This window comes from Ornithodoros turicata, chromosome 6 (assembly GCF_037126465.1).
Source record: "Ornithodoros turicata isolate Travis chromosome 6, ASM3712646v1, whole genome shotgun sequence".
Classification (NCBI taxonomy): Eukaryota; Metazoa; Arthropoda; class Arachnida; order Ixodida; family Argasidae; genus Ornithodoros; species Ornithodoros turicata.
Genome location: NC_088206.1, coordinates 53697499 through 53720102, shown reverse-complemented (window position 1 = coordinate 53720102; position 22604 = coordinate 53697499). Strand labels below are relative to the sequence as shown.

General features: G+C 50.7%; 1 protein-coding gene and 1 long non-coding RNA gene across 2 annotated transcripts; one reads left to right on the top strand and one right to left on the bottom strand.

Moving 5' to 3' along the window:
- Window positions 1-298: 298 nt before the first annotated feature.
- On the bottom strand, window positions 299-4450 carry LOC135398051 (uncharacterized). The gene is made up of 3 exons (XR_010423972.1): window positions 4404-4450; window positions 4166-4349; window positions 299-771 (listed from the first exon to the last, which is right to left on the bottom strand). It is a non-coding gene; the product is annotated as an uncharacterized LOC135398051 (long non-coding RNA).
- A 15770-nt stretch (window positions 4451-20220) lies between these two features.
- On the top strand, window positions 20221-22595 carry LOC135398634 (uncharacterized). The gene is made up of 2 exons (XM_064630019.1): window positions 20221-20353; window positions 20416-22595. The coding sequence occupies exons 1-2, from the start codon at window positions 20221-20223 to the stop codon at window positions 22593-22595; spliced, it is 2313 nt and encodes a 770-aa protein (XP_064486089.1).
- The last annotated feature ends 9 nt before the right edge of the window (window positions 22596-22604 follow it).

The following is a 22604-nucleotide window of genomic DNA, read 5'->3' as shown; positions in this document are numbered from 1 at the left end:
CCCACTTCACGCTGATTGGTGCACGCGTATCGCTGAGCACAGCTCCGCCCCTTTATGCCGATTAACTGGCTCCGCTGATTGGTCCATTCGAAGCCTACTGATCACTTTCCACATTTTCCAGACTTTCTAGGCCCTCTGATTGGCCGTCCCCCGTTTAAGCCTACCGATTGGCCCCATTCTAAGTCCGCTGATTGGCTGACTAAGTCCGCTGAACATAGCCTTCGTTAGCGCCCGCCAGATGGCGCGCTCGGCAGCGACCCTGCTGCGGCTTTATCTCAGACAGACAGCGAAAAAATACCTTTCAACGTTTATTGAGTACATGTTTGAGAAAAAGCATGGCGGTCTTGGAGAGATTGATTCCTTTGATGCTGGGCGTGGTTCCACGGAAGTGACGGATCATGTAGACGTCTCCGGGACAGCGGCTGAGAAAAATTTCGTCCTCCGTGAGCTGGCACATCCGCGTGCACTGGATATCTTCGTAGCTGTCGCTCACGTCCAGCGAGTGAAGGCACGCGCGCAGCGATCCAGTAGCGTTCCTATTCAGGTTAATACCGGATCGCATAGGTACCACGTGCCACTCTCTGATGGCCAAGATGTCGCCAGGGCATTCGTGCGCGTACGTGTGCTTATCCTTCTCCAGCTTGATGCTCGCAGTACAGTTGCCAGCGTCCAGCGCCAGCGCGCACGAGACGAGCGAGAAGAGAACGAGGTGCCACATCCTTCCAGTGACGCAGGTCGAATGATGCTACTCCTACTCATCCACTGCATTATCTGTGCGGCGGGGGGAAAGAACGCCAGGTGAAATCTCGCTATCTACGTCATCCACTCGAGCTTACCATATTCGCAGCTTCCGTACGGGTAGGAGTCTACGTCATTGTAGAGGTATCGTTTGTCGTCGTACGCCATCAGACTTCTCTTCACATTTCTGATGGTGTACATGCACTGTTTCTTTCCCACTATTGACACCTGTTCGTGCGATACGCTAGCGTGCTTGAATAGGGTATCGCGGTACGTATCATGGAGGAGGTGTTTGCGCACAATGTTCTTTTTGACCCCTTTAGCTCTTGCAATTTGTTTTCCCCCGGCTAATTTGATGGAATACATTTTGGCTTTCAAGCATATTACTTCCTCAATGGGTACGCTACCCGTTTCACTTTTGAACGCGCCAAGTCTACCGCGATTCCTCTCGCTGTACAGTGGATGATCACGATCGAAAGAAGACAAATCTAAATGGTCGTCGGCGATCGCGCGTAACTGATCTTCGTAGTCCTTGCAGAATAGGCCGAGGATCAGAGAATCCGTGTCAAAGTAGCACGTAATCACCGGACAAGTGAGCTTACTCAACAGGGTTTCATAGTAGAACGAGTACATGGTTAACTTACTCAGTTCTAAAATCGTGAAGCCAATCTGCAGGGGGAAATCGCATCGCACTTTTCTTTTGCGCATTTCGTACATGACGCAATCGGGGGACAAAATTTCCATTCGTACACATTCCGCCCGACTCCCGAGGCGACTCGCCGTCTCCTCATCGAAGGCTACTCGAATGTCCCGCATATTAAATTTATTTAGTAGCGTACGCCCGAAGACCGCATTATTTGAGATTTTATAGAAATTTTTCTCGAACGTCGTGCTCGATGCGACGCGTCTGGCAACATTGTCCTCGATGTAGGGACGCAGGAATGGTGCCTGACGAAATTTTAGAATTCGGTGAATTTTTGTCACCCGCATGCCCAGTCTACAATAGAGAGCGAGCAGCGCGTAATGAACAACGTACTCGACCTTGGCCTTGCACGTGAGCAGCAGCTTTTTGCTGTTCGCCGGCTGATACATTAACTCTTTGAGGAGCCCTCGCTGGAATGGTGAGAGCCATTCCTTCGGGACGACCGCCTTCTCGGGAGCCAGGGGGAAGTACCGCGTCAGCGCGTGGATAGATTTTGGATACTCCAAATCGCACACGTACACGTATCCCACATCCGAATCCGTGGGATGACGCATAAAATCCACGGAGCTAAAATCCTCGACCCATTCGAAATCGCCGACGGGGAGGTGCTTTATCATACTGAATCCGTAAAGATTGTTGCAATCTATGTACGATATGTACACCTCCTCTTTATCGGGATCGTAGCCACTGCACAGCGGGTTGTTAGCCCGTAAATGACGCCTGCTCGCCTGACAGAGTCCGCCTCTAACACCCGATTCGATGGTCCGGTACATGTCCTCGTCGATGATCAGCTCCAATTTTGCCCGCGTGTAATTTAGAGCGCATTGCCACGAATAGGATGCCAGAGAAACGCAATGAAGCAATTCCAAACCGCGCGCGTCGTAGCACAGGCGTCGGAAGTGCTGCATTACGTCAGCATGTAACAGGGCATCCGTTTTCAGGTACAATGCATTATAATCCCTCAGATTCGAACATCCAAAACGTTCAAATACGTGCAGCGCGTACTGATAGTCTTCGTCGCTTATATCCTCCCCCGTCAGATCGTTTCGGAAGGCGGATTTTGCCGGCAGAGCCAATTCGTCATAGACCGCGAACGAGCTAACGTGGCTGTACGGGAATACACCTTTACGAAGCAAAATTTTGTAGTCGTCTCCAAACACCTGCTTCAGGCATTGGAACGCCTCTGCACCCCCCATGGATTTGACGGTTTCCACGAGCTCTCCCAGCGACGAATTTAGGTACTGCATGGTATCTCTGAATAGGAAGGTGCCAATTTCGAACGATCGGATTTTTTCCATGGAACTGGCCACGATGAAGGGAGCTCGCTTCCACCCGAGAAGGTGAAATTCCCGCAGTAGTCCGGCCAAATCGTAGGCCAGATTGTGCACCATGATGGGCAGTTTTTCCCGCGTCGTGCACGCCACGTTACAGGTGTTGCACAGCGTCGCGATGTAATTTGTCTCGCCAGCGCTACAACGCTTGGAATGGTCGTGGTGCCGGACACGGGGTAGATCTTGCGCGAACTCCCGCCCGCAGTACGCGCAGTGGGTGGCAGCTCTGTGCCGTGCTCGTTGCTCATCATTCAGCACCATTTCCGCGGGGCAGGCGTTCAGGGCGATCATCTCGTCCCGCATTTCCATCAAAGCTCTGACGCACTGCCTCGCAGAATCTTCACCGTGGTGCGTCCTGATGCGCATCACCTTCGAGTCGTGGGTGCGTACGAGCACGGCACAAAAGCTCGAGGTGACGTAACGCTGCATGCCAACACCACTGGGCGCGAGTACACTCTCCGTGTCCAACGCGACGACGTAGTTGTACTGCTGCTTGTACTGTATTTTAGTAAACTCTACAAAGTTTTTGCCTGGTTCGCAAAATTCCAATATGATTTCGTTTACGTCCGCGCACAGGCGACGATGTTTCGCCATGCTCTCTTCCTTCAGGAAAGAGCGCGTGCAACGCTCGCAGACGAAACGCTTGTCTTTCCTAATCAGTAACCGCTCGAGGGACTTGATTCCAAAAAAATGCTGGTCTATAGCCAATAAGTGAATTTTCTTTTCATATTCGAGTTTTGGAGGTCGCGACACGTGCACTCCCTGATCGACGTACTCGTATACGTACACGGATATCATGTTTTTGTCTTCGAATTCGTCCAGGTCCGAGTAGGAAACGGGGAAGGGACTTGGCCACCAGTACTCCGCTGCGTAATTTTCATATTTTTTTGACCATGTATTCCAACTCTGTGGATGCAGGAGGGCGAGCGTGTTGTATTTAAAACACTCACCCTCCTTACGTGCCGGTAAATGAATATTTGTTAGCACGTTCCTGCGCTTAGCCAAATGATCGGGAAGTGTCCCATTGCATCCGAATTTTTTCGTTTTCACGGCGGAAATGCACATTTGAACGTTTTGGACGTCGGTGGACACGAACCCGCTCCCTTCCCGCTGATAATTTTCTACGCGTCCCGTGGACTCCTGAATCACATCCATCAGGGTATTCGCGATGGCTCCGTCGCTGTGGACTTCGCGAGCAAACGCCATAAAGTGGGCAATGTGCGCGATTATCTCCCCACGAGTTTCCTTTACCATTAAAACATCCGAACAAATGCAAAACCTAAAGGGTATTCTTTGCGCGCTCAATATAGCGACCATATCGTGAAAGTGACTCATTAAATATTGTCGCAAATCCTCTACTCCCTGATCGTGAACAGATGCCAATAGCACGTACCTTTTAACGACACCTCTAAATGCACTGTCAGTCTGGAAGAAGGGCAGGAAAGATGTATCCACGTCGGGGTGCGATCGCATCACGTGAGCAGACAGTGTAGGAGGTGCGCCGTCCCGAGAATCGTCGTCGTCCGATTCATCCTCGATATCGTGAGGATCAAAAAAGCAGAACACACACCGAGGCACTGAAAATAAACGGATCCGTAAGAAACGTGCAACAAGTGAGGCGAATAACTTACTTTTGAAGCGAGTGAAAGCAGACTGTTCCCCCCTGAGGCGATCGCGCGGCTTGTAAACCAGCAGCCATGCTGCATGTCAGAACACGTTGGGGCCATCTGTTTTATATCAAAGCTTGCATACTTCCATGCTTTGGGGGTCGTAAATCATGTGTTCCGAGAAATGAGGTCACGGAGCTTCATCGGCCATGCTGCATGTCAGAACACGTTGGGGTCATCTGTTTTATATCAAAGCTCGTGTACTCCCATGCTTTGAAGGTCGTAAATCACGTTCTCCGAGAAACGAGGTCACGGAGCTTCATCGGTCACTCTGCACGTCAGAACACGTTGGGGCCATCTGTTTTATATCAAAGCTCGGGTACTCCCATGCTTTGGTAGTCGTAAATCATGTGTTCCAAGAAATGAGGTCAAGGGGCCTCCGCGGTCGTGGCGCACGTGTCAACACGTTCGGGCCATGTGTTTTATATCAAAGCTCGCATATTCCCATGCTTTGGCAGTCGTAAATCGTGTTCCGAGAAATGAGGTCACGGAGGAGAAATGAGGTCACGGAGCTTCATCGGCCATCCCAACACGTTGGGGCCATCTGTTCTATATCAAAGCTCGTGTACTGCCATGCTTTGGAGGTCGTAAATCACGTTTCTCAAGAAATGAGGTCATGGAGCCTCGGCCGCGGCGCTGCATGTCTCAACAAGTTGGGCCATCTGTTTTATATCAGCAAGCTTTCTGTAACCAAAAACAAAGGGTTCGCTTATGCACTTTGGTTTCCAAGAAGTTCCAAATGTCCCTCGCGCGCGCATCATAAATCACATGCTGTTCCTGCGTGATTGTGTAAACAGAATCGCACCGCCCTTGCGCTCCTCCAGGGGTGCTTTATATAAAAGTTGCGATATATACAACTCATTTGAGGTCTGTGAATCCGTCGGTCGACTCCTGGTGAAGCGCACAACGAGAAAGGTATGTTTCACTATTGTCTTCAAGATGAGGAAAGTTAGGTAATAGTTGTCCTCATTTTCAGTTCATTTGGCGTGCGTAGAAACTTGCAGTGAGAGATATGTCATCTATTTTCGAGAAGCTGGATAAACTAAAGAAACCCGGTGATGGGGACATTCAGAAAATGAGCACTGTTCCGAACAATGAAAAGCTCGACATGTTGGACTTGCGCAAAGTGGATACTATGTACGGGGAGTCCGTGTACGTGGAACCCCTGATGGACAACGATAAACGCGTAAAGGTGTACCTACCCAGTCGTTTTAAGCGACTCACAGATGAAGATTTGCAAGAAATGCGAGAATTACCAGATCTGAAACTAGAGAAGAAGGAGAGATTCAGGGATGGTAAAAGAGTCGCATCGCCCGACATCATCTTTACTCACGTGAAGAAGAAGTGACCGCGAGACCAGCGAAAGTCCGAAAGTCCGCGTCCCATATGTAATCAGCAGTAAAATAAAAATACATGTATTTCTGATTTTAAGTGTTGCGTTGTTGTAATGGATTAGGAAGATAGGCTGATATGATGGGAAGCTGTATTGATAGAATGATATGATAGGGAGCTATAGCGTGTATTCATTGACTAAGCAAGTATAGTTTGTGGGGGAGCTATAGAGAATAAAGGACACCAGGCGTTTTTAAGCGACAAACAACTTTTCTAGCAGCTTTATTGATTTTAGGTCATTAGCGGCGAGATTATCGGAAAACAGGGATACAATGCTCTTCAGTGATTTCCCTTTCGCCAACAATGTCGCCGCGATACAACAGTACACACCACACATTGGAGAATACAGGCTTTGGATACAGACATCATTACATTCGTCGACGGTGAGGCGTTTCAACTCGGGTTCGATGGGCGGCAATCCGAAGGAATCAAAGTAGATTAGGTCATCCTTCATTTTCGCGTACAAAATCCAGTGCTCCCCAGCTTGCTGTCGCCGATCGGTGTTCACCACGATTATACCCGGACTATCCAGCGCGGGCAGACGATCGTCTCGAGCGTATACACCACGGAAGAGTGCCGAAGTGTAATCGTTGTACTTCAGGAGTCTCTCGATATCTTGCTCGAACATTGCTAATCCAGTGTGACGTTCCTGTTCTTATCGATGGACATAATTCGCATACTCTCGGACAGTATCAATACGGTCGTGGGTTCGGTCAAGGCACGTCGGAACTTGAGTTCCAGACGAACGTTTCCACGCCTGATCGGTGACAGGTGGACGGAGGATTGATCGGGATCCAGGTCGTAGTACAGTAGGAACTTGTTTCCAACGTAGTGGTCGTATTCGTAGGAGACGTGCTTCTCACACAGCTGCTCCAGGAGGTTGAAGTAGCTTCGGTGGTTCAGGTTATTGTTGAAGTCGAACGTGTCTATTCGCTGCGTCCCGTTCACGGTGAGCGTCGCCGACTCAATGTCGCAGTTCACGAATCGGTACGGGTCCCGATTGAATGCTCCCTGGTAGGCTAGGGTGGGCACGAATGCGACCACCACCTTAGATGGTATCTTCTCTGGAAATAAATCTTCCAGGCATGCATCCAGGTTGCCAACTGGTAGCGAACGAATACGCGATTCACTTCCGGCCAGTGTGTAGAGAGCCTTGCGCTGCTGCAATTCCGTTTCGTGTCCGAGGAATAGGCTGGGAGACACAGTGATTTTCTTTATGTACAAGGTGGCACTCACGATTTCCACTTTATGCGTGTGCTGCTCCTGATCGGTCTTCATAATGCGGAACGCGTCGGAGCCTTGATAAAAAACAAGCCTAATTTCCACTCCCGATATGAGTAGCTTAGGCTGCAGGAAAATATCCGAGTTGATCTTGGAAACCAGGTCGATGGTCTTGCCGCCACGTGTGAGGTTGTATCTTTCGGTCAGTCCATGAGCGCGAATGTTGTTTTCCGTTTGACGCGCTTCTTCTTGCGTGTACAGACCTGCTTTATGCACGGTATTTTGCTCCGTGGTACTGGCGTGAAGCAAAATATCCAAGTAGCTTCTATAGCTATACAAATCATTATTCGTAATCATGGTCTGATTCAAGAAGACGGCTACGTTCTTGAAAAGCGAGCTGGCGAACGCGTTGACGGGGTAGACCTCGTCGTAGGTCGTCCGATCGCCAGCCTGTGTTTCCGGTAGCGAACCATTGTCACGTACGATGCGGACTTTTGTCACTATGTACGCGGAGTTCAAATCGAGATAGTGATACCCCAAATTCGAAAGCTGGAACTCTATGACGGAGGATATGTCAGCGACCGGGTAGAATACCTCATATTCCCCCTTCAGTATATGCCACTGCGTTCCAGGCGCGGAAAATAACTGCGTTTCCGACTTATCCAACAGAGGAGTGTCGGGATGTACGACGTTAATCGTGTCCATCTCGCAACTAAATTGTGGCCGCGCAACCGGCGTGATTTATGCCGTCGAAGACGTCCGGTTTTCTCCTCTTTCTTCGCCCGCCAGCCCCTCCGAGGTCGCGGAGAATTTCACGGCCCGTATCTTTCGCCGATCTTTTAAGCGCACTTCGGAAAGAGTCTCCCTCCGACAGATTTTTGGCCACGCGCTTAGCGGCCGCAACAGCCGTCTTTTTTAAGTAGGGCGATACGCGTTTAAAGAGTGGAATAGCGAAACGCCCGAGCTGAGAAAAGAAATTGCCTCCCCTCTGGTACAGGTGCGACCTGTATACCGTTGGAACGCCAAATCCGTAGATTGGTACCGCTTTAGTGTACATGCTTAAAGTGCAGCGTCAGCGTCGATCTACCGCGATTTTGTAGCGGTAGCTTGCGACCCGTGTCGTCGCGTATGGAGACGGTGATTGAGGAAATTTCGCGCTGCACTAACTTAAAATACTGAACGGGAAGAAAGCTGAAACTCAGTTGTTCTTTCGTTCTATCGTATACAAATGGAATTAATTTCAGTATCGGATGCCGCCCGTTTCCCACTACGGAGGGCGCGACGAGATCCGTGTATATCATAATACAGTTAATGGGAATATCTATGGTCACTTCGTCGACGCCCGTATCGTTTTCGGTAAATACGGTTTTTGCGCCGAAACCCAGTAGGTACGCAAAGTAATCGGATAATGTAAGCGACACGTTTTCCCGCAAGCTCAACGAACACTTCCTCGCCCATGCATCGTACGTGAGGGAAGCCTCCGGCTGCAGACGCTCATGGATGGCGCTCACGAGAGCTTCGGGTGTTTCGTAGTAATTCGGTGGAAGTGAAATTCGCGGACTTTCTGTCTCTCGAGTGTTTATGTGGATGCGGTACGTCTTCACTATGGGATTACACGTGATGCGCTTTCGGGATCCTTCAACACAGACGTGCTTTACCTGAATGAGGTCCAGGAACTCAGTCGACATGTTGAAATTCGCCGGGAGAGAGAGCGAGTAAGTGTTGTCTTTGTATTCCACCCTTGATTCTGTATCGTTCGTCGCTCTGAAGAATTCGTTGAATGTGTCGGTAATGAGCGATCGGGGTTCTAAAATTAGATCGTTATTGATCACTATCACCCGGCGAACTCGCATCATAACGGCTCTTTCCTCCGCGAGCGGTAACACGTTTGGGACGGCGCGTACTTTACCGCCCTCCGGATGATCTCCATCGATGTCGACGATTCCAAAGGCGAGATGCAGCGGTCTGTCGATTAATTTCACCGAGCGCACGCGCGACGGTAGCTTAAACACGTAGTGATCTTCCTCGTAAGTCCACTCTATCCCATATTCGGGGAATATTTTATTCAGTAGCGTGTCCGTGTCTTCGAACGTGAGCTGTTTTGTTTGCCACTTCTCCGTTGATAGCGTTATCAGGTTATCAGGCGCTTGGTTCACGTTCAGGAAGCTGTTGGGAATGGAAAATCCCTCTAGACCGACGACGTACGAATCATCCAGGTGTAGCGGCTTATCTAACGCGATCGTGAAGTCATTCAACGTGTTGGACGGGTACAGGTCCATGCTGGCGTTCGAGAGCAGATACACGTAAAATTCATTTTCTGACATCGCTGGCGAGCACCCAAGAATCGTGATCTTTGGCGTATCCGAACCAACGAACCAAGTAGTGCAATACCCCGTTAATTTTCTTCTTTCTAATCACCGCGGATATGAGTCGCTTATCGTACGAGGAAAGATGGTGGACTGGCTGCAGCTCCTGCTCGTAGAATGATCCCAGTATTTCTTTTCCCGTCGAATCTTTCACGTACACTACGGGCGGATCGGTCTTTCTCGTTCGCGACACCTCGAACACTTCAGCCGTCCACCTTTGATCGTAGCCTTTGGCGAACACGCCGCGGTCTAACGCGAGCCTCACCTGGTCCCCTGATTTATACTTGCTCTCGCGCGGGGTCGTCTTACGATTCAATCTGTTGAACAGAGCTACTTCATTTCCGGCGTTCACGTTTTTCGGCTTTTCGCCCGTGACAGAGTGTACCGAGTCATTATAGTCGGCCACTATCTTCGGCAGCGCGTTGATATAATTAAACTTCCCCGTACTAGTGAAATGCCTGGCTATTCTTTCTCTAATTGTTCTCTGCACGCGTTCACAGGAGGCCGCTTTCATTCCGCTTTGCGTGCTATAGTGATTTAGCAGCGACTGAAAGTACTGACGAACGGGGGAACCCCAAAATTCGCTCCCGCGATCCGTGAGCAAATTCTTCGGAATTCCGTGACGGAAAACTCGTTGGAAGGCTTTCTTTACGTCTTGCGGGCGCTTTGTGCGAATGGGGACCATGTACAGGTACCTCGATAGCGTATCTATGACCGTTAGGATGTACCTGAAGCCCTTGTTAAATTTCTGATATTTGCGCATATCCAGAAGGTCTGCCTGATATAAATCCCGCACGTGAGTTGCGATGATGGAGCGCCGCTTAAATTTTTTCTTCACTGGCTTGTGAAGGGTGTAAGCATCTTCTTTTTTCAGCTGTTCCACGCAGGTCCCCCAAACTCACCTCGGAAAAGCGTGCAACGAAGAAGGCCGCCACTAGATACCCCACTGTTGCCGTTCCGGATCGCTTCAGCGCGCTAAGTTTAGCGGCAAAATGTTTTTGTTGTTTCTGCGAATGAATCTAGTCTTTATATGTCCAAATAAAACGCGTATAACAACTTTCTGTGTCGTGTTTCACTTTTTGGCCCCTTTTTGAAACGTGTTGAGCGATCGGAAGGATCTAGTGCACGGCTGCGTGCATCACATAGCGTACCTTTCGTACCAGGCGGCGCAGGCGCAGTCGTCCATTTCTCCTTCGGTGACTTGGCCTGGCCTGGATTGTGCTTCAACTGGATCTTTAGCGCGCTACAATCAAACGCAAGCCAACGTCTGGTAACAATGGGGTATCTAAGGGCGGCCTCCGGCGTTGCACGCATCGGGATAGGAACAAATACATGGGAAAATGGCGACCTTGGGGGACCTGGTTCCACGGCTTCTGCGCGCGTGAGCTTGTGATAACGTCGGTACCGATCCACTCCACCTAACCCTTTCTCCTTGATCTTTCTATAGGGCCCCATATTTGCTCCAGCGAGCAATGCGGTGTATTTTCAGAGCGCTTATCATTTTCGATACTTTTTTGTACCAGCGGGGTTTCTTGATGAGCGCGCTACGACGTGCTAAGTAGCTCACGAGAGCCACAATGTTTGAGCGATTGATTCGCTTCCCTCTATATACTAGCACATTATCCGCCTGCCAGGTGAAAACTTTCTTCAATTCTTTTAGCACAGATTTCGCGCGTGCTTTATCAACGCCGGAGGGTAGAAGATTAAAATCGAATTGATTGGGTTCCGGTTCGGGCTCCGAATGGACAGGTTCCAGAGGAGGAGGAGGAGGAGGAGGAGGATGATAGTGAGCACGCTTCAGCAAGTAATAGAGGGCTTCCAGTATTTTGCCCACTTTTACATCGTCCGAATCGTTCGATTTAAGAACTTCACCTATTTCTATTCTATGAGCCATGACCGATGGCTTTGGATATCGCTCGCCCGGCGACTCCCGCCACGAGACTTGATAGCCCTGAGAGGAGCAGTGGAAGTATGGGAATGAGACCACCTCGTTGTCCCCTAATATATTTCTTCAACTGTCGGGGGCACTTATGAAGTGACTTGTAAGCGAGGAAGCGGAGGATTTTTTTGTGTTTCTTCAGGTTTTTATGAAGTTCCGTCGAAAGTGGGATATTTCCGCGTAGAATGTTCAGACAGATTTCCGAAAGGATTCGAATGTCGTCGCAGCTGAGCTCTTTAAGTAACTCTGCGCGGTGCGTCGGTTTGCTGGCGGCCAATACTTGGAGGAGCGTGAGATGTCTTCTAAGATCGGCCGTCATTTCGCGGGCGTAAACAGGAACTGCCGGTCGTGCGGTAAAATACCCGTTCGCAGGCTACGAGAGGGAGGTGTTTGCGCGTGCAGATCCACAACTAAATAACCGTGCGCCTTCTCCGTCGCCTGGTTATATGCGTCGAGAAAATAGGAGAGCCCCTGTTTCCCGAACACCTGACGTCCGAAGGTTTCGATCTGTTGTACGGACCGAGCGTTCCGGAACAATACGATATAACTGGCGTTCAGCGATATCGTTCGAAAAGCGGCATTGTGATAGAACAAGGCTTGTGTGATCAGGATCACGGACGCATTCTTATGGTGGCTACCACGTACAAACAACGACTCTACCTCCGATAGAACCCCCTTTTCCGTGATTTGATCGTCAATAACTATGAGAGTGGGATATCGCTCATCCCAATCTGCGGGTATCCTGTCCATAAACTCCACACCGTCGAAATCCTTTTCCCAGCCGGCTGCATACTTTCGTACGTAGAGTATCTTCTGCGGTGGAACGCTAAATAACTCGGGGTGTCTCATTATATTCTGCGTGAGCACCGTCTTCCCACACATGGACGCGCCGGAGATGAGAATTCGAGCGGGGTGCTGGAACTGCATGCGCATCGTGGAATAACTCGAGCAGACTGTGTAGCGAGGTGTGATGCATCTTTATTTTCATCCATAGCTCCTAGCGCGATTGATGATCGTCTCCAGGACTCTTATTTCTTCCTGACATAGTTCCTGAAGCTCGCGCAGTGATTGCTCCCTGTAAGCCGACAGGTACTCGTCCAAGATTTCGCGTATGATTTCCCGCAACTTGTTTGCGGTGATACGGGAGCGCAGTATGTGGCAGCACATCTCGACAAAGTTCTCTCGCTCGTGTGACGCCTCAAAGTGGAACAGCGTGGAGTTGATGCACCTGAGTCGCGCCATCTGGTGGCATGAGGTAAGTTTGGGCGTCTGAGATAAAGCCGCAGCAGGGTCGCTGCCGAGCGCGCCATCTGGCGGGCGCTAACGAAGGCTATGTTCAGCGGACTTAGTCAGCCAATCAGCGGGCTTAGAATGGGGCCAATCGGTAGGCTTAAACGGGGGACGGCCAATCAGAGGGCCTAGAAAGTCTGGAAAATGTGGAGAGTGATCAGTAGGCTTCGAATGGACCAATCAGCGGAGCCAGTTAATCCGCATAAAGGGGCGGAGCTGTGCTCAGCGATACGCGTGCACCAATCAGCGTGAAGTGGGCAGAGACGAGTAATTAGCATAAAGGGGCGGAGCTACAGTCAACCAATCAATGATCAGTCAAGGCTTAGCACGGGCCATTCAGCGTGAACTGGGCGGAGCCAAGCCAACTAATTAGCATGAAGGAGTGGAGCTACGGTCAGCCAATCAAAGATCAGTAGGCTTAGCATGGGCCAATCAACGTGAAGTGGGCAGAGCTAATGGCGGCCAATCAGATGGCTTTGGATTTGGCTTGTGTTGGCTTAGAACTGGATTGTGTTGACTTAGAACTGGATTATGGCTGAGAATTGGATTGGAATTGGATTAGAATTGGATTAGAGAAAACTCTTGGCTATAGGACACATTTCTATACTACTATTATGTTGTGAAACGGGGGTTCCAGGAGTACCTCGACGGAGCTCGTGGCATCCTCCTCCTCCTCCCCCGTGAACACGGTACGCGATTCGAAGCCCAAAAGCACGGCCAGGTACTCGGAAAGTCTTAGGGTGGAGGTACCCTCGGAAAGCCGAATTTTACATTTCTGTTCGGTTCCGTCGAAGCTGAAGCGCGCGCGTTCGCCTACGCGCTGGTTAATCGCATTTAGAAGTGCTTGCGGCGTCGCATAATAGCCGGGAGGCAGATGTACTTGCAAAGATCGAGGAATTTTCGTCTTGATCGTGAAAGAAAATTGGCGCGCTACGGGGAGAGAGACGCGTAGCGTTTCTCCGTGTCCCTCGACGGCTGTGAGATGTAGCAGCTTGACAAGGGGTTCCGGTACGTGCAACCCTTTTGGCGTTTTCAGAGAGTAGACGTTATCCGCGAATTCTAGCGAGGCGTCCAACTTGTGCGTCTGGAAATACTTGTTGAGTGTGTTCCGTAGGGACGTGGTTTCCGAATTCAGAGTGACGTCGCCGAAAGCGACGGGTGCGGCGTGCTCCAACAAGATGGAGGTGGCTTCGCGTTCGCTCAATTTGGGAGGTTTCACCGCATGACCTGCATGACCTACGTTACCTCCCCGAAAAAGTCTTATCATGGCCCTTTTCATTTCGGCGGGGCGCTTCGCCTTTAGTGGGAGGGTGTGCAGAAAGCGGGAGAGGGAATCGATTGCCACGAGAATGTAGCGGTAGCCACCGTTGAATATCTTGTATTTTGAAAAATCGGCGAGGTCCATTTGCCACACGTCGTTGATCTTGAGCGCGATGATGCGTCTCCTATTAAACTTTCTTCTGACCGGATGGTGTAGCGTGTAGGCATCCAGCTTTCTGAGAATGGCGAGAGCCTTCTTTTTGCTCAAGTGATGCGCTTTTCTATAGCGTTCCACACACCCCAAACCACCCTCTGGTTTCTCATATCCCTCCATAAGTCGTCCACGCAATGGAGGCCTGCTGCTGCTGTTGAGGCTCGCGAGATTTGGGCAGAGAAATCAGGCGCAATAGTTTCGAGACTTTGGGGAACCAGGAAGGTTTCTTTCCCGTCTTACGTTGCAACAAATAATTGACGAGTTCGTAAACGGAGGAGTGTCTGATGGGCTTGCCCGACACGGAGACACAACCCTCGCGATTCCAGGAAAGAACCTTCTTTAATTCTGAGACGACCCTTTCCGCTTCCTCTTCGTCCACCTCTGGAGAGAGGAGCGAATAGTCAAAGTCATTTGTAGCGTCGGACACCTTGTTTTTATTGTCGTAGGGGTCAAATCCGTACTGCTTGAGTATGCGATACAGTGCTTGCAGTATGAGTTTCACTTTGACGTCGTCACTCTCCTTCGAGGAAAGAATGTTTCCGATGGAGGAGGAGGTGGTCACTTCAATTCTCTTGGCCATTGGCGAAAAGGTTCAACACGGCGGAAAGCAGGAGAGGAACCACCGACGAAAGAACGCCCTGTCCTCGCTGCTGAGACAGATAGCGCTTCAAACGTTGCGGATTCTTGTGAACCTTTTTTAGGCGAGCCGTCGTAAAAAGCGTTTGTGCTTCTTCAAACGCGCGAACGTATCTGGAGCTAGAGCCACCTTTCCGTTCAATACATTGAGGCAAATTTCGGAGAGGTGTTTCATGTCGGACGAGGACGAACGTCTCAAGACGTCGCGGCGGCGTGGAGGGGGTAGAGTGGAGAGTACTTTGAGTAAAGTGAGGTGAGGGCAGAGATTCATTTCGGAGCGTAGATATATTGACGTTCTCCCGGAAAGATATTGCTACGCAACCTGTGATCCTCGTGCGTATAGTTGTGAAGACCCACGAGTAAATATGCGTGGAGCGACGACATCGCTTGTTTATATGCGTCCAGAAAATGCTCCAATCTTTTCCTGCCAAATAGCTGTTGGCCGAAATGTTCCATCTGGTGCACGCTGCGCACGGTGCGCCACAGGACGACGTAACTGGCGTTGTAGGATATTGTTCTAAAATGGCTACTGTCGAAAAAGATGTTTTGAACGAGTAAGAAGATCGACGCGTTGGCGTGGTGAGAACCCCGAATGAAAAGTTCGGTCACCTCCTTCAAGGAACCGGCGTCGGTCATGTGATCGTCGACGACGATCAGCGTAGCGCGCGACGTGTCCCACTCTCGCGGTAGCTCCTTGGTAAATTTTACGGAGTCCCCGAATTCGTCCTGCATGCTCGGCGAAGCATATTTCTGCACGTAGAATATTTGTGACGGAGGCTTGTCCACCACGTCGTTCAGGTTCCTCAGCACGTTAGCAACGAAAGTAGATTTGCCGCACATGGAGGGGCCGCTTAAGATACAGCGAAAAGGATGACGGAAACGAAAAGGTTCCGGGGGAAGACATGTTGCGTGCGTACACGTTTCACGAAGAGAACGAAGAGACTGAGACTCGAAGAGAAATGCATCGTTTTTATTTACACGTTGTCGTCGTCGTCCTCTACATCGGAACTGCGTTCCTAATACAGATTATCTAGGCTAAAGTTGGACTTCTTTTTCGCCAGTCTGTCCGCCGCTAAGATGCGGTCGAGCGTCTTCATCTTGTCCTGACACATTTCTTGACGCGCTTGCAACCATTCCAGGCGGTGGACTTGAAAGGCTTCCTCCACGATGCCGCGTATAAATTCGCGAAGTTCTTCGTTTTTTGTCTTTTCCTTGCGACGCCGAGAAACGAAGGAGAATAAACCACACATGGCGTTTTCCACGTATCGGACAGAATGATGACGCGAGCGCGGTGCGCGCTGCCTTTATACAGATAAACGCCCGCGCGCAAAAAAACGAGAGTGACACCGAAACTCAGAAGCCACCCGTCGCCGCTAGGAGCGCGCGCGCGCGCAGCGGAGAGCCGAAACCGAAAACACCCGCGGGCAGAGGGAGCTAGGAGCGCGCGCGCGCGCATGCGCGGTCGGGTGGAGCAGAGGGCGCTAGGAGCGCGCGCGCATGCGTAGCTGCCGCGGCGCGTCGCCTCAGTCAGTCCAGCTCTGGCTCTCGTAGGTAGACGACGTGCGGCCGGACGCTCCGTCGTTACTTGATCCCTGGCTGTCGACGAGAGCGGACGCTCCGTCGCAGCGGGGAAAAAGGTGAGTGATTTACCGATGTTTGCGCGTTGTTTTAACGTGCTCGTGTTAAGCTCGTGTTAAATTTTAAAAATTTGAATTTTTAAAAAATTTCAAAATAATTTAAAGTAAAAAGTGCAATACTTGCCGTGGATTTTCTGTGTAAATCTTGGGTTGTTACATTACTACTCCCCCTTACCTCAAGTTACTCGTTGCTTTTTTCCCGTCGTTCCCCTTTCGACTCAGTATGGACGACATTCTCAAATGGGTCACCCTCTCTACACTTCACACATGGTGCTCCGACCTGGATGTTGAGTCACCAGGTTCCCGGCGTCCACGTCACTGACCAATAATATACAGCCTTCTCGAAAAACCACGTTGTGGTCTTCTTTCCAGACCCTTTGCTAAGATAGAAAACTGAGCTTATGGTTAAAGATGAGTGCAGTGCGGGTATACCCGCGGGTATCCGCCCAAGTTTGCTCTTTGCGGGTACACATTTACGTGTCATCGCGGGTTGACCCGCACTGCCTCCGCGGATTACGCGGGTATACCCGCGATACCCGCAGGCCCAAAACAAGCCTATCGGCTTTTGGTGTACGACCCGATTTGCCGCGAACATTGTGCCCAAGCTATTTTCCAAGACGTTCCATATCCAGTGCTTCCGTGGTGTGCGAGATGACAGCTTTGTCATTTACTGGCACCACGTTCTATATGCTTACTCTTTGCGAGAGAGAGGGCAGGAGGGTGGGCGAGAGTCCAGCTGATTATGAGACCGGGAAGGTTGGTAGTGTGGGCAATAAAAAATGGGGCAGGGTATCGCCCCTGGGGCTGAGACTTCCCATTCATCATCTCAAAATAAACTTGTTGTTATTGTCAGTCATGTTTGCCATGTAGGGCTAATTTTGGCTATCTTTTGACACGACGACTGGTTCCCCTCGTGTTAGTAAGCTGGCAAACACGTCAACTGTCGCCACAGCGTCTGACTGTTGAAAAAGTGGCTCACTAAAGGACAGTGTACCCAGCATCAATAAATCATTTCGTGCTGTGACGATCAAGTGGCATAACTGAAACATGCGTGCGCATTGGGCTGCGGCTGCACCTGCGGGTATGCGGGTACCCGTTGTGATGTGCGGGTGCGGATGCGAGTTGCACTAATGACATTGCTGCGGATGCGGGGCGTGGTTCCGCGGGTCCGGTGCGGTTGCGGATACGAATTTTCATACCCGCATTCATCTCTATGGGGACATTCTATGGCTTTGTAAAACCTGCGCCAGGTGACGCACCTGCTGGAAACGGAGACCTCGGATGTAACCACTCCCCCAATGGGACAGGCACAGAGCGCGATTCGTGTATCCTACAGCGAAGATTTTTTTCGTCTTGTGCGAGCGAGGGCTCCGCAAGTATACCGCAGTCTGCGACGACCAGGAGCTGACGCAATTCGTTCGAACTACAGATGATTATGCCCTTTTCGCAATTAAAGGGACGTGTGTAATGTGTGTAATGCCAAAGTGCATCAAAATGCACATCCACCTCCAGCGGCACGAGGTTTGTCTCCATATCTTACTTATGTGGTTGTGGATTTTTACGTTGTCACAGGAGACTGATCAAAGACTGCCACAACATCACACCTTTCTGAGGATGAAATAACAATCAATTTTTTATTGCATGTTATATATCCAAGGATTGAAATATGATATGAAACTGACGAGTACTAAAACACAGCGAGTAAAGTACATTCACAGAGATGCTTTTTGCAACAATGTTCAAACATGAAACTGATAGAAGCAATTTCTGCCAGCTTCTATGCATAGGTACATGATGCACTGTGCACATCGGTGGCGTGTTTTCATGCTACACCCAGCATTCCGGCACCTTGCTCCACTTGAGAGGTCGTCCTTCAATGGTAAATGGAGTGCCCCTTGTTGTCTGAATACTTCTGAAGAAAGAGCTCTTGATCTTTTTCTTGGCTGCACATCCATGCTGTCTTCATCATCTGAGACAGTTCGGCTCATGTCTTGACAAATGAGCCCCTCAGCTACAGATAGTTTAAAATCGAGGAAATCCATTATGTTTTTTTTTTCTGCCGTCCCATTGTGTTTTTGTCTGCCCTGTACAGGAGCCAGCCATTGACGCAGGCAAGATCTGACATGTGGAGCATGGTGCGGAGTGTCCACCTGTTCGATCTGCTTCTCTGAGCGTACAGGGAGAGCATTCGGTCCGCTAAATCCACTCCCCCCATTTTCTCATTGTAGTTTTTTATCACTGAGGGGCGTGGGACATCCATGTATTCGTTCTCCTCCTTGCACCAGCGTTTGCAAGTGTCTTCAGGTTCAACTTCAAAGGCAGTGGAGAGCATCACAACTGGTGTTTTGCCTACCCATTTCACGCAAGCAAGCTTGCTGTCCCTTCGCATAACTTCCTCAGAGGTGCCCCGTGCCTTCTTCATCAAGTCCTTGTCGTTCATGAAGTGTGCCTCCTGGTAGTCTGTTCTTCATGAGCGTGCCAGTGCCAAAAATGTTTTTCTTCATTAGCTCATTCATCAAGGGGCCTGATGAGAACCAGCGGTCTAAGTACAGTGTGGAACATACTGGCACTGTTTCGACAAGCTTCATCACTGAGTTACCTGATACCACGTGCCTGACACACCAAGGCCAAAATCAGGAAATGTGTCTTTGCTCTTGTAGATGCTGAAGTCATAGATGACTCCGTCCTTTCCTGCCAGAACAAAGTTCTTTAGACACACGGGATTCGGTTTATTTGGTACATACTGTTTCGCAGGACAGCGCCCTGAAAGTGGGATTATCTGTTCGTCCACACAAAATCAGTTGGGTCTTTCCAAAGCCAAGCATCCACTCCGGACCATCTTAACAAATGGCGCAACCTTCCAGAGTCTTTCACGTTTATTCTCTTCGTCAGTGACATCACTTTCAAGTTGGCAGCACAGGTTGGATCTCAGCAAGAAAATGCGATCTCGTGACATGGTGTCAGCTATTGCACTGACCGCCATTCCTCTCTTCCAGAAGAAGCTAATCTTGGGATATCGAATCACTGCCATGAGCATGGAGCACCCAAAATGTTGCTTCACTTCCTGACCTGTAATTTTTGCTATCATTTTACGCTCCTTGAGTAGCCGCTGGTTCGTCTTTTCGGCCATGGTTTCAAGCATGTTGTCTTCAACGTAGAGCTTGTATAGTTCACGGGTTCGAAATCAGATCTATTTTCTGTGAAGACGCAGCCTGTCTCCATAACGGGCACATCATTTTCTGGTGGAGAACTGTTAGTTTTCCACAAAACACGGCGTTGGGGGGCACTCGCAGTAGAATCGTCATCACTGTCTGATGAGGCATCACTGTACTCGTCCGTCTCGGAATCGTACTTGCCGTTCACGTCTTCATTCGAAATATCGGAGTTATTGCGATCACAAATTGACTGCAAAATGTCCTCTGCCCACCTCGTCGACAAGTCTGATACGGAAAACAAAATTCATCTTAATTTCCAAGCCGCACTCATGAGCTTTCGTGGAGGCGAACGCATGAGCTGAACGACACAAACAGAGGACCCAATGTCTCCGAGCAGGAACACATCATTCGAAGTACCTCAGGCATCACAAAAAAGACTTACTTTACTAAAAATGGTACTCCGACGTTCAGTAAACACTAAAGGCCCTTTTCATGTCACATTTGGTTCCGACAAAAATGGTTATCTATGATAATACGTCTTATCTCGCTGTCGGGTGTAGAACACTGATCTCTATGTATAAAGCCATCAGCAGGAGGCAATTGTACAGCTCAAGACAACACACATATACTTACAGTGACAACTGCAGCAGCATCAGAAGCCACCTCCCTTGATGAGCTTGATATTCAAGCCTCTCGATATTTTGGCACCTCTACAAGTGAAGGTGGAGACCACGACTATGCAGAAGCACCAGACGCTGGGCGACTCTCTGACTTTGTTGAGGATGTCGTCGGGTATATTGCAGGGTACGTAGTGAAGTCAGTAACAAGGAGAATCTCCTGCGCTGACTGCATTGATGCCCTGACAGAGGCGTGTGCCGCGGAGGTTCGTGTACTGATGGGTTTCCTACGCATTCAAGTGGAAGCAAGGGAAGAAGTCGCTCTTCACCGGCCTCGGCACACACCTCCGGTCCACGCGGAAGACGATGCGCCAGCCCCCTTTCCTTCAGCCGCAGCGCTGCCAGCTGGTGTGCGCACAGACTCCACACGCCCTGATGGAGCTCCACCAGCACCACCGTCCGATCTCCCTTCGTGTGCCCTTTGCCGCGCGTGCGATCACCGCACGGCGACTTGTCCAGCGCCACTAACACCCGAGGGAAAACGGCGAAGCCTCACGTCAGCGCGTCGCTGCTTCCGCTGTGCCAAGCGGAACCACTTGGCCCGTCAGTGTCGCTCTTCAGCTGGTCTCACGTGTACCAGATGCCACGGACAACATCTGACTGTGCTCTGCGACATACAACCGAAACGCGAAGCGCGAGAGCGCACCGCCGGGAGCGTTGGATCGGCTTCATCATCGCCAGCGCAGACACCTGAAATCCAAGCCACCACCGCGTCAACCTCGTCTACTGTCACATTTCTGCAGACCGCTGTGGTTCAGGTTGCCGGTCCTGGCGGATCCGCGTCCGTACGTATTCTTCTCGACAAGGGAAGCCAAAGAACATTCATCACCGAGGAACTCGCTCAGCGGCTTCGATGCCCGGGATTGGCATCCGAAAACATGTCGATCTTTGCGTTTGGCTCCACGCAACCGTCCACGCATCGCACATACCAGAAGGTGTCTCTGCGTATCGATGGCTTACATCAGTCGTTGGAAGTAGAGGCCATCGCTATCCCACAGATCTGCAGGTCGCTCAGCCCACCTGTGGATGCCCGGATCTTGCAAATGCTACATGATCGTGGTCTCTCTCCAGTCACAACGACTTGTCTATCGCAGAACGTCGACGTGCTGGTAGGCGCGGACTACTACTGGCGATTTGTGTCTGGCAGAATAGAGCGCCGTCCCAACAATATCACAGCCGTCGAAACGGTATTTGGGTGGATCGTCCAAGGTGTTGCCCCACTGCGTTCCTCGCTACCAGACTATCCCGCCACCACGTCACTTTTGTGCTGCACGAACGACGCGCCCGAGCATGAGCTGACCATCCTGTGGCGAGTAGATGCATTAGGTATCGCGGATACTGACGTAGCCGCTCCCTCCGGAGCGGCAGACCTCCAAATGTTTCAAGAGAACATCAAGTGGCAGACAGATCGGTACGAGGTTCCCCTCATGATCCAGGCGCCTGGGCTACCACCAGAGGCACACAATCGGATAACCGCCGAGATGAGACTCAACGCTCAACTCCGGCGGTTCCAGATGGCACCCGACGTTCTCAAGCAGTACGACGCCACAATGCGCGAATACTTCGTCGAAGGGCATGCCGAACCAGCCTCTGGCCCAGACACAACCAGGAACGTATACTACCTGCCCCACCATGCCGTTGTACGTATGGAGGCTGTCACGACCAAGGTCCGCATAGTCTTCGACGCATCGTCCCATGTTCCCGGCCAACCGTCTCTTAATGAGGTTCTGTCGAAGGGTCCCAACTTAAACAGCAACCGCCTCCATCTCCTCATCACGTTTCGGTCTTCTCCCATTGTCTTGACCGCCGACATTCGGAAGGCGTATCTTCAAATTCAGATGCGACCAGAGGACCGAGACGCCCTCCGCTTTCTGTGGATCCAGGAGCTACCGTCATCATCCAACCCTTATCCTGCGACCCAGGAGTGGAGGATGACCAGAGGCCCGTTCGGAGCATCGTCCAGCCCCTTCCTACTCGCGGCAACTCTGCACCATCACTTCGACGCGGTCGCTTCGCGATACCCAGCCACCGCAGCTCGCCTCCGCACCAGCTTCTATGTTGACGACCTAGTAATTGGCTGCGACGACGTGCAAGATGCCGAGACGATATATGCCGAGACCAGAGCTGTCCTGCGGGACGCAGGGATGGAAATCCGAAAATGGGCAGCGAACTCCACCGCACTTCGACAGAAATTTCTCGCAGACGAAACTGCCTACGATAACGTCGGTTGTACAAACCCAGTGCTTCGTACCTTAGGTGTACCATGGGACAGACAGGCGGACGTCATCCTAGCACCAGTCACCGCGGTTCACGAATTCGCGCAGAAAAATGAGCCCACGAAGCGCACGGTGCTCAGGACCTTTTCTTGACTGTACGAT

Bases quoted from the DNA above. Each gene is read 5' to 3' on its own strand.
- LOC135398634 (XM_064630019.1), top strand. From the start codon at position 20,221: ATGAGCTTGATATTCAAGCCTCTCGATATTTTGGCACCTCTACAAGTG. The intron at 20,354-20,415 runs GTACGTAGTGAA...ATGCCCTGACAG, and splicing joins GTCGTCGGGTATATTGCAGG to AGGCGTGTGCCGCGGAGGTT.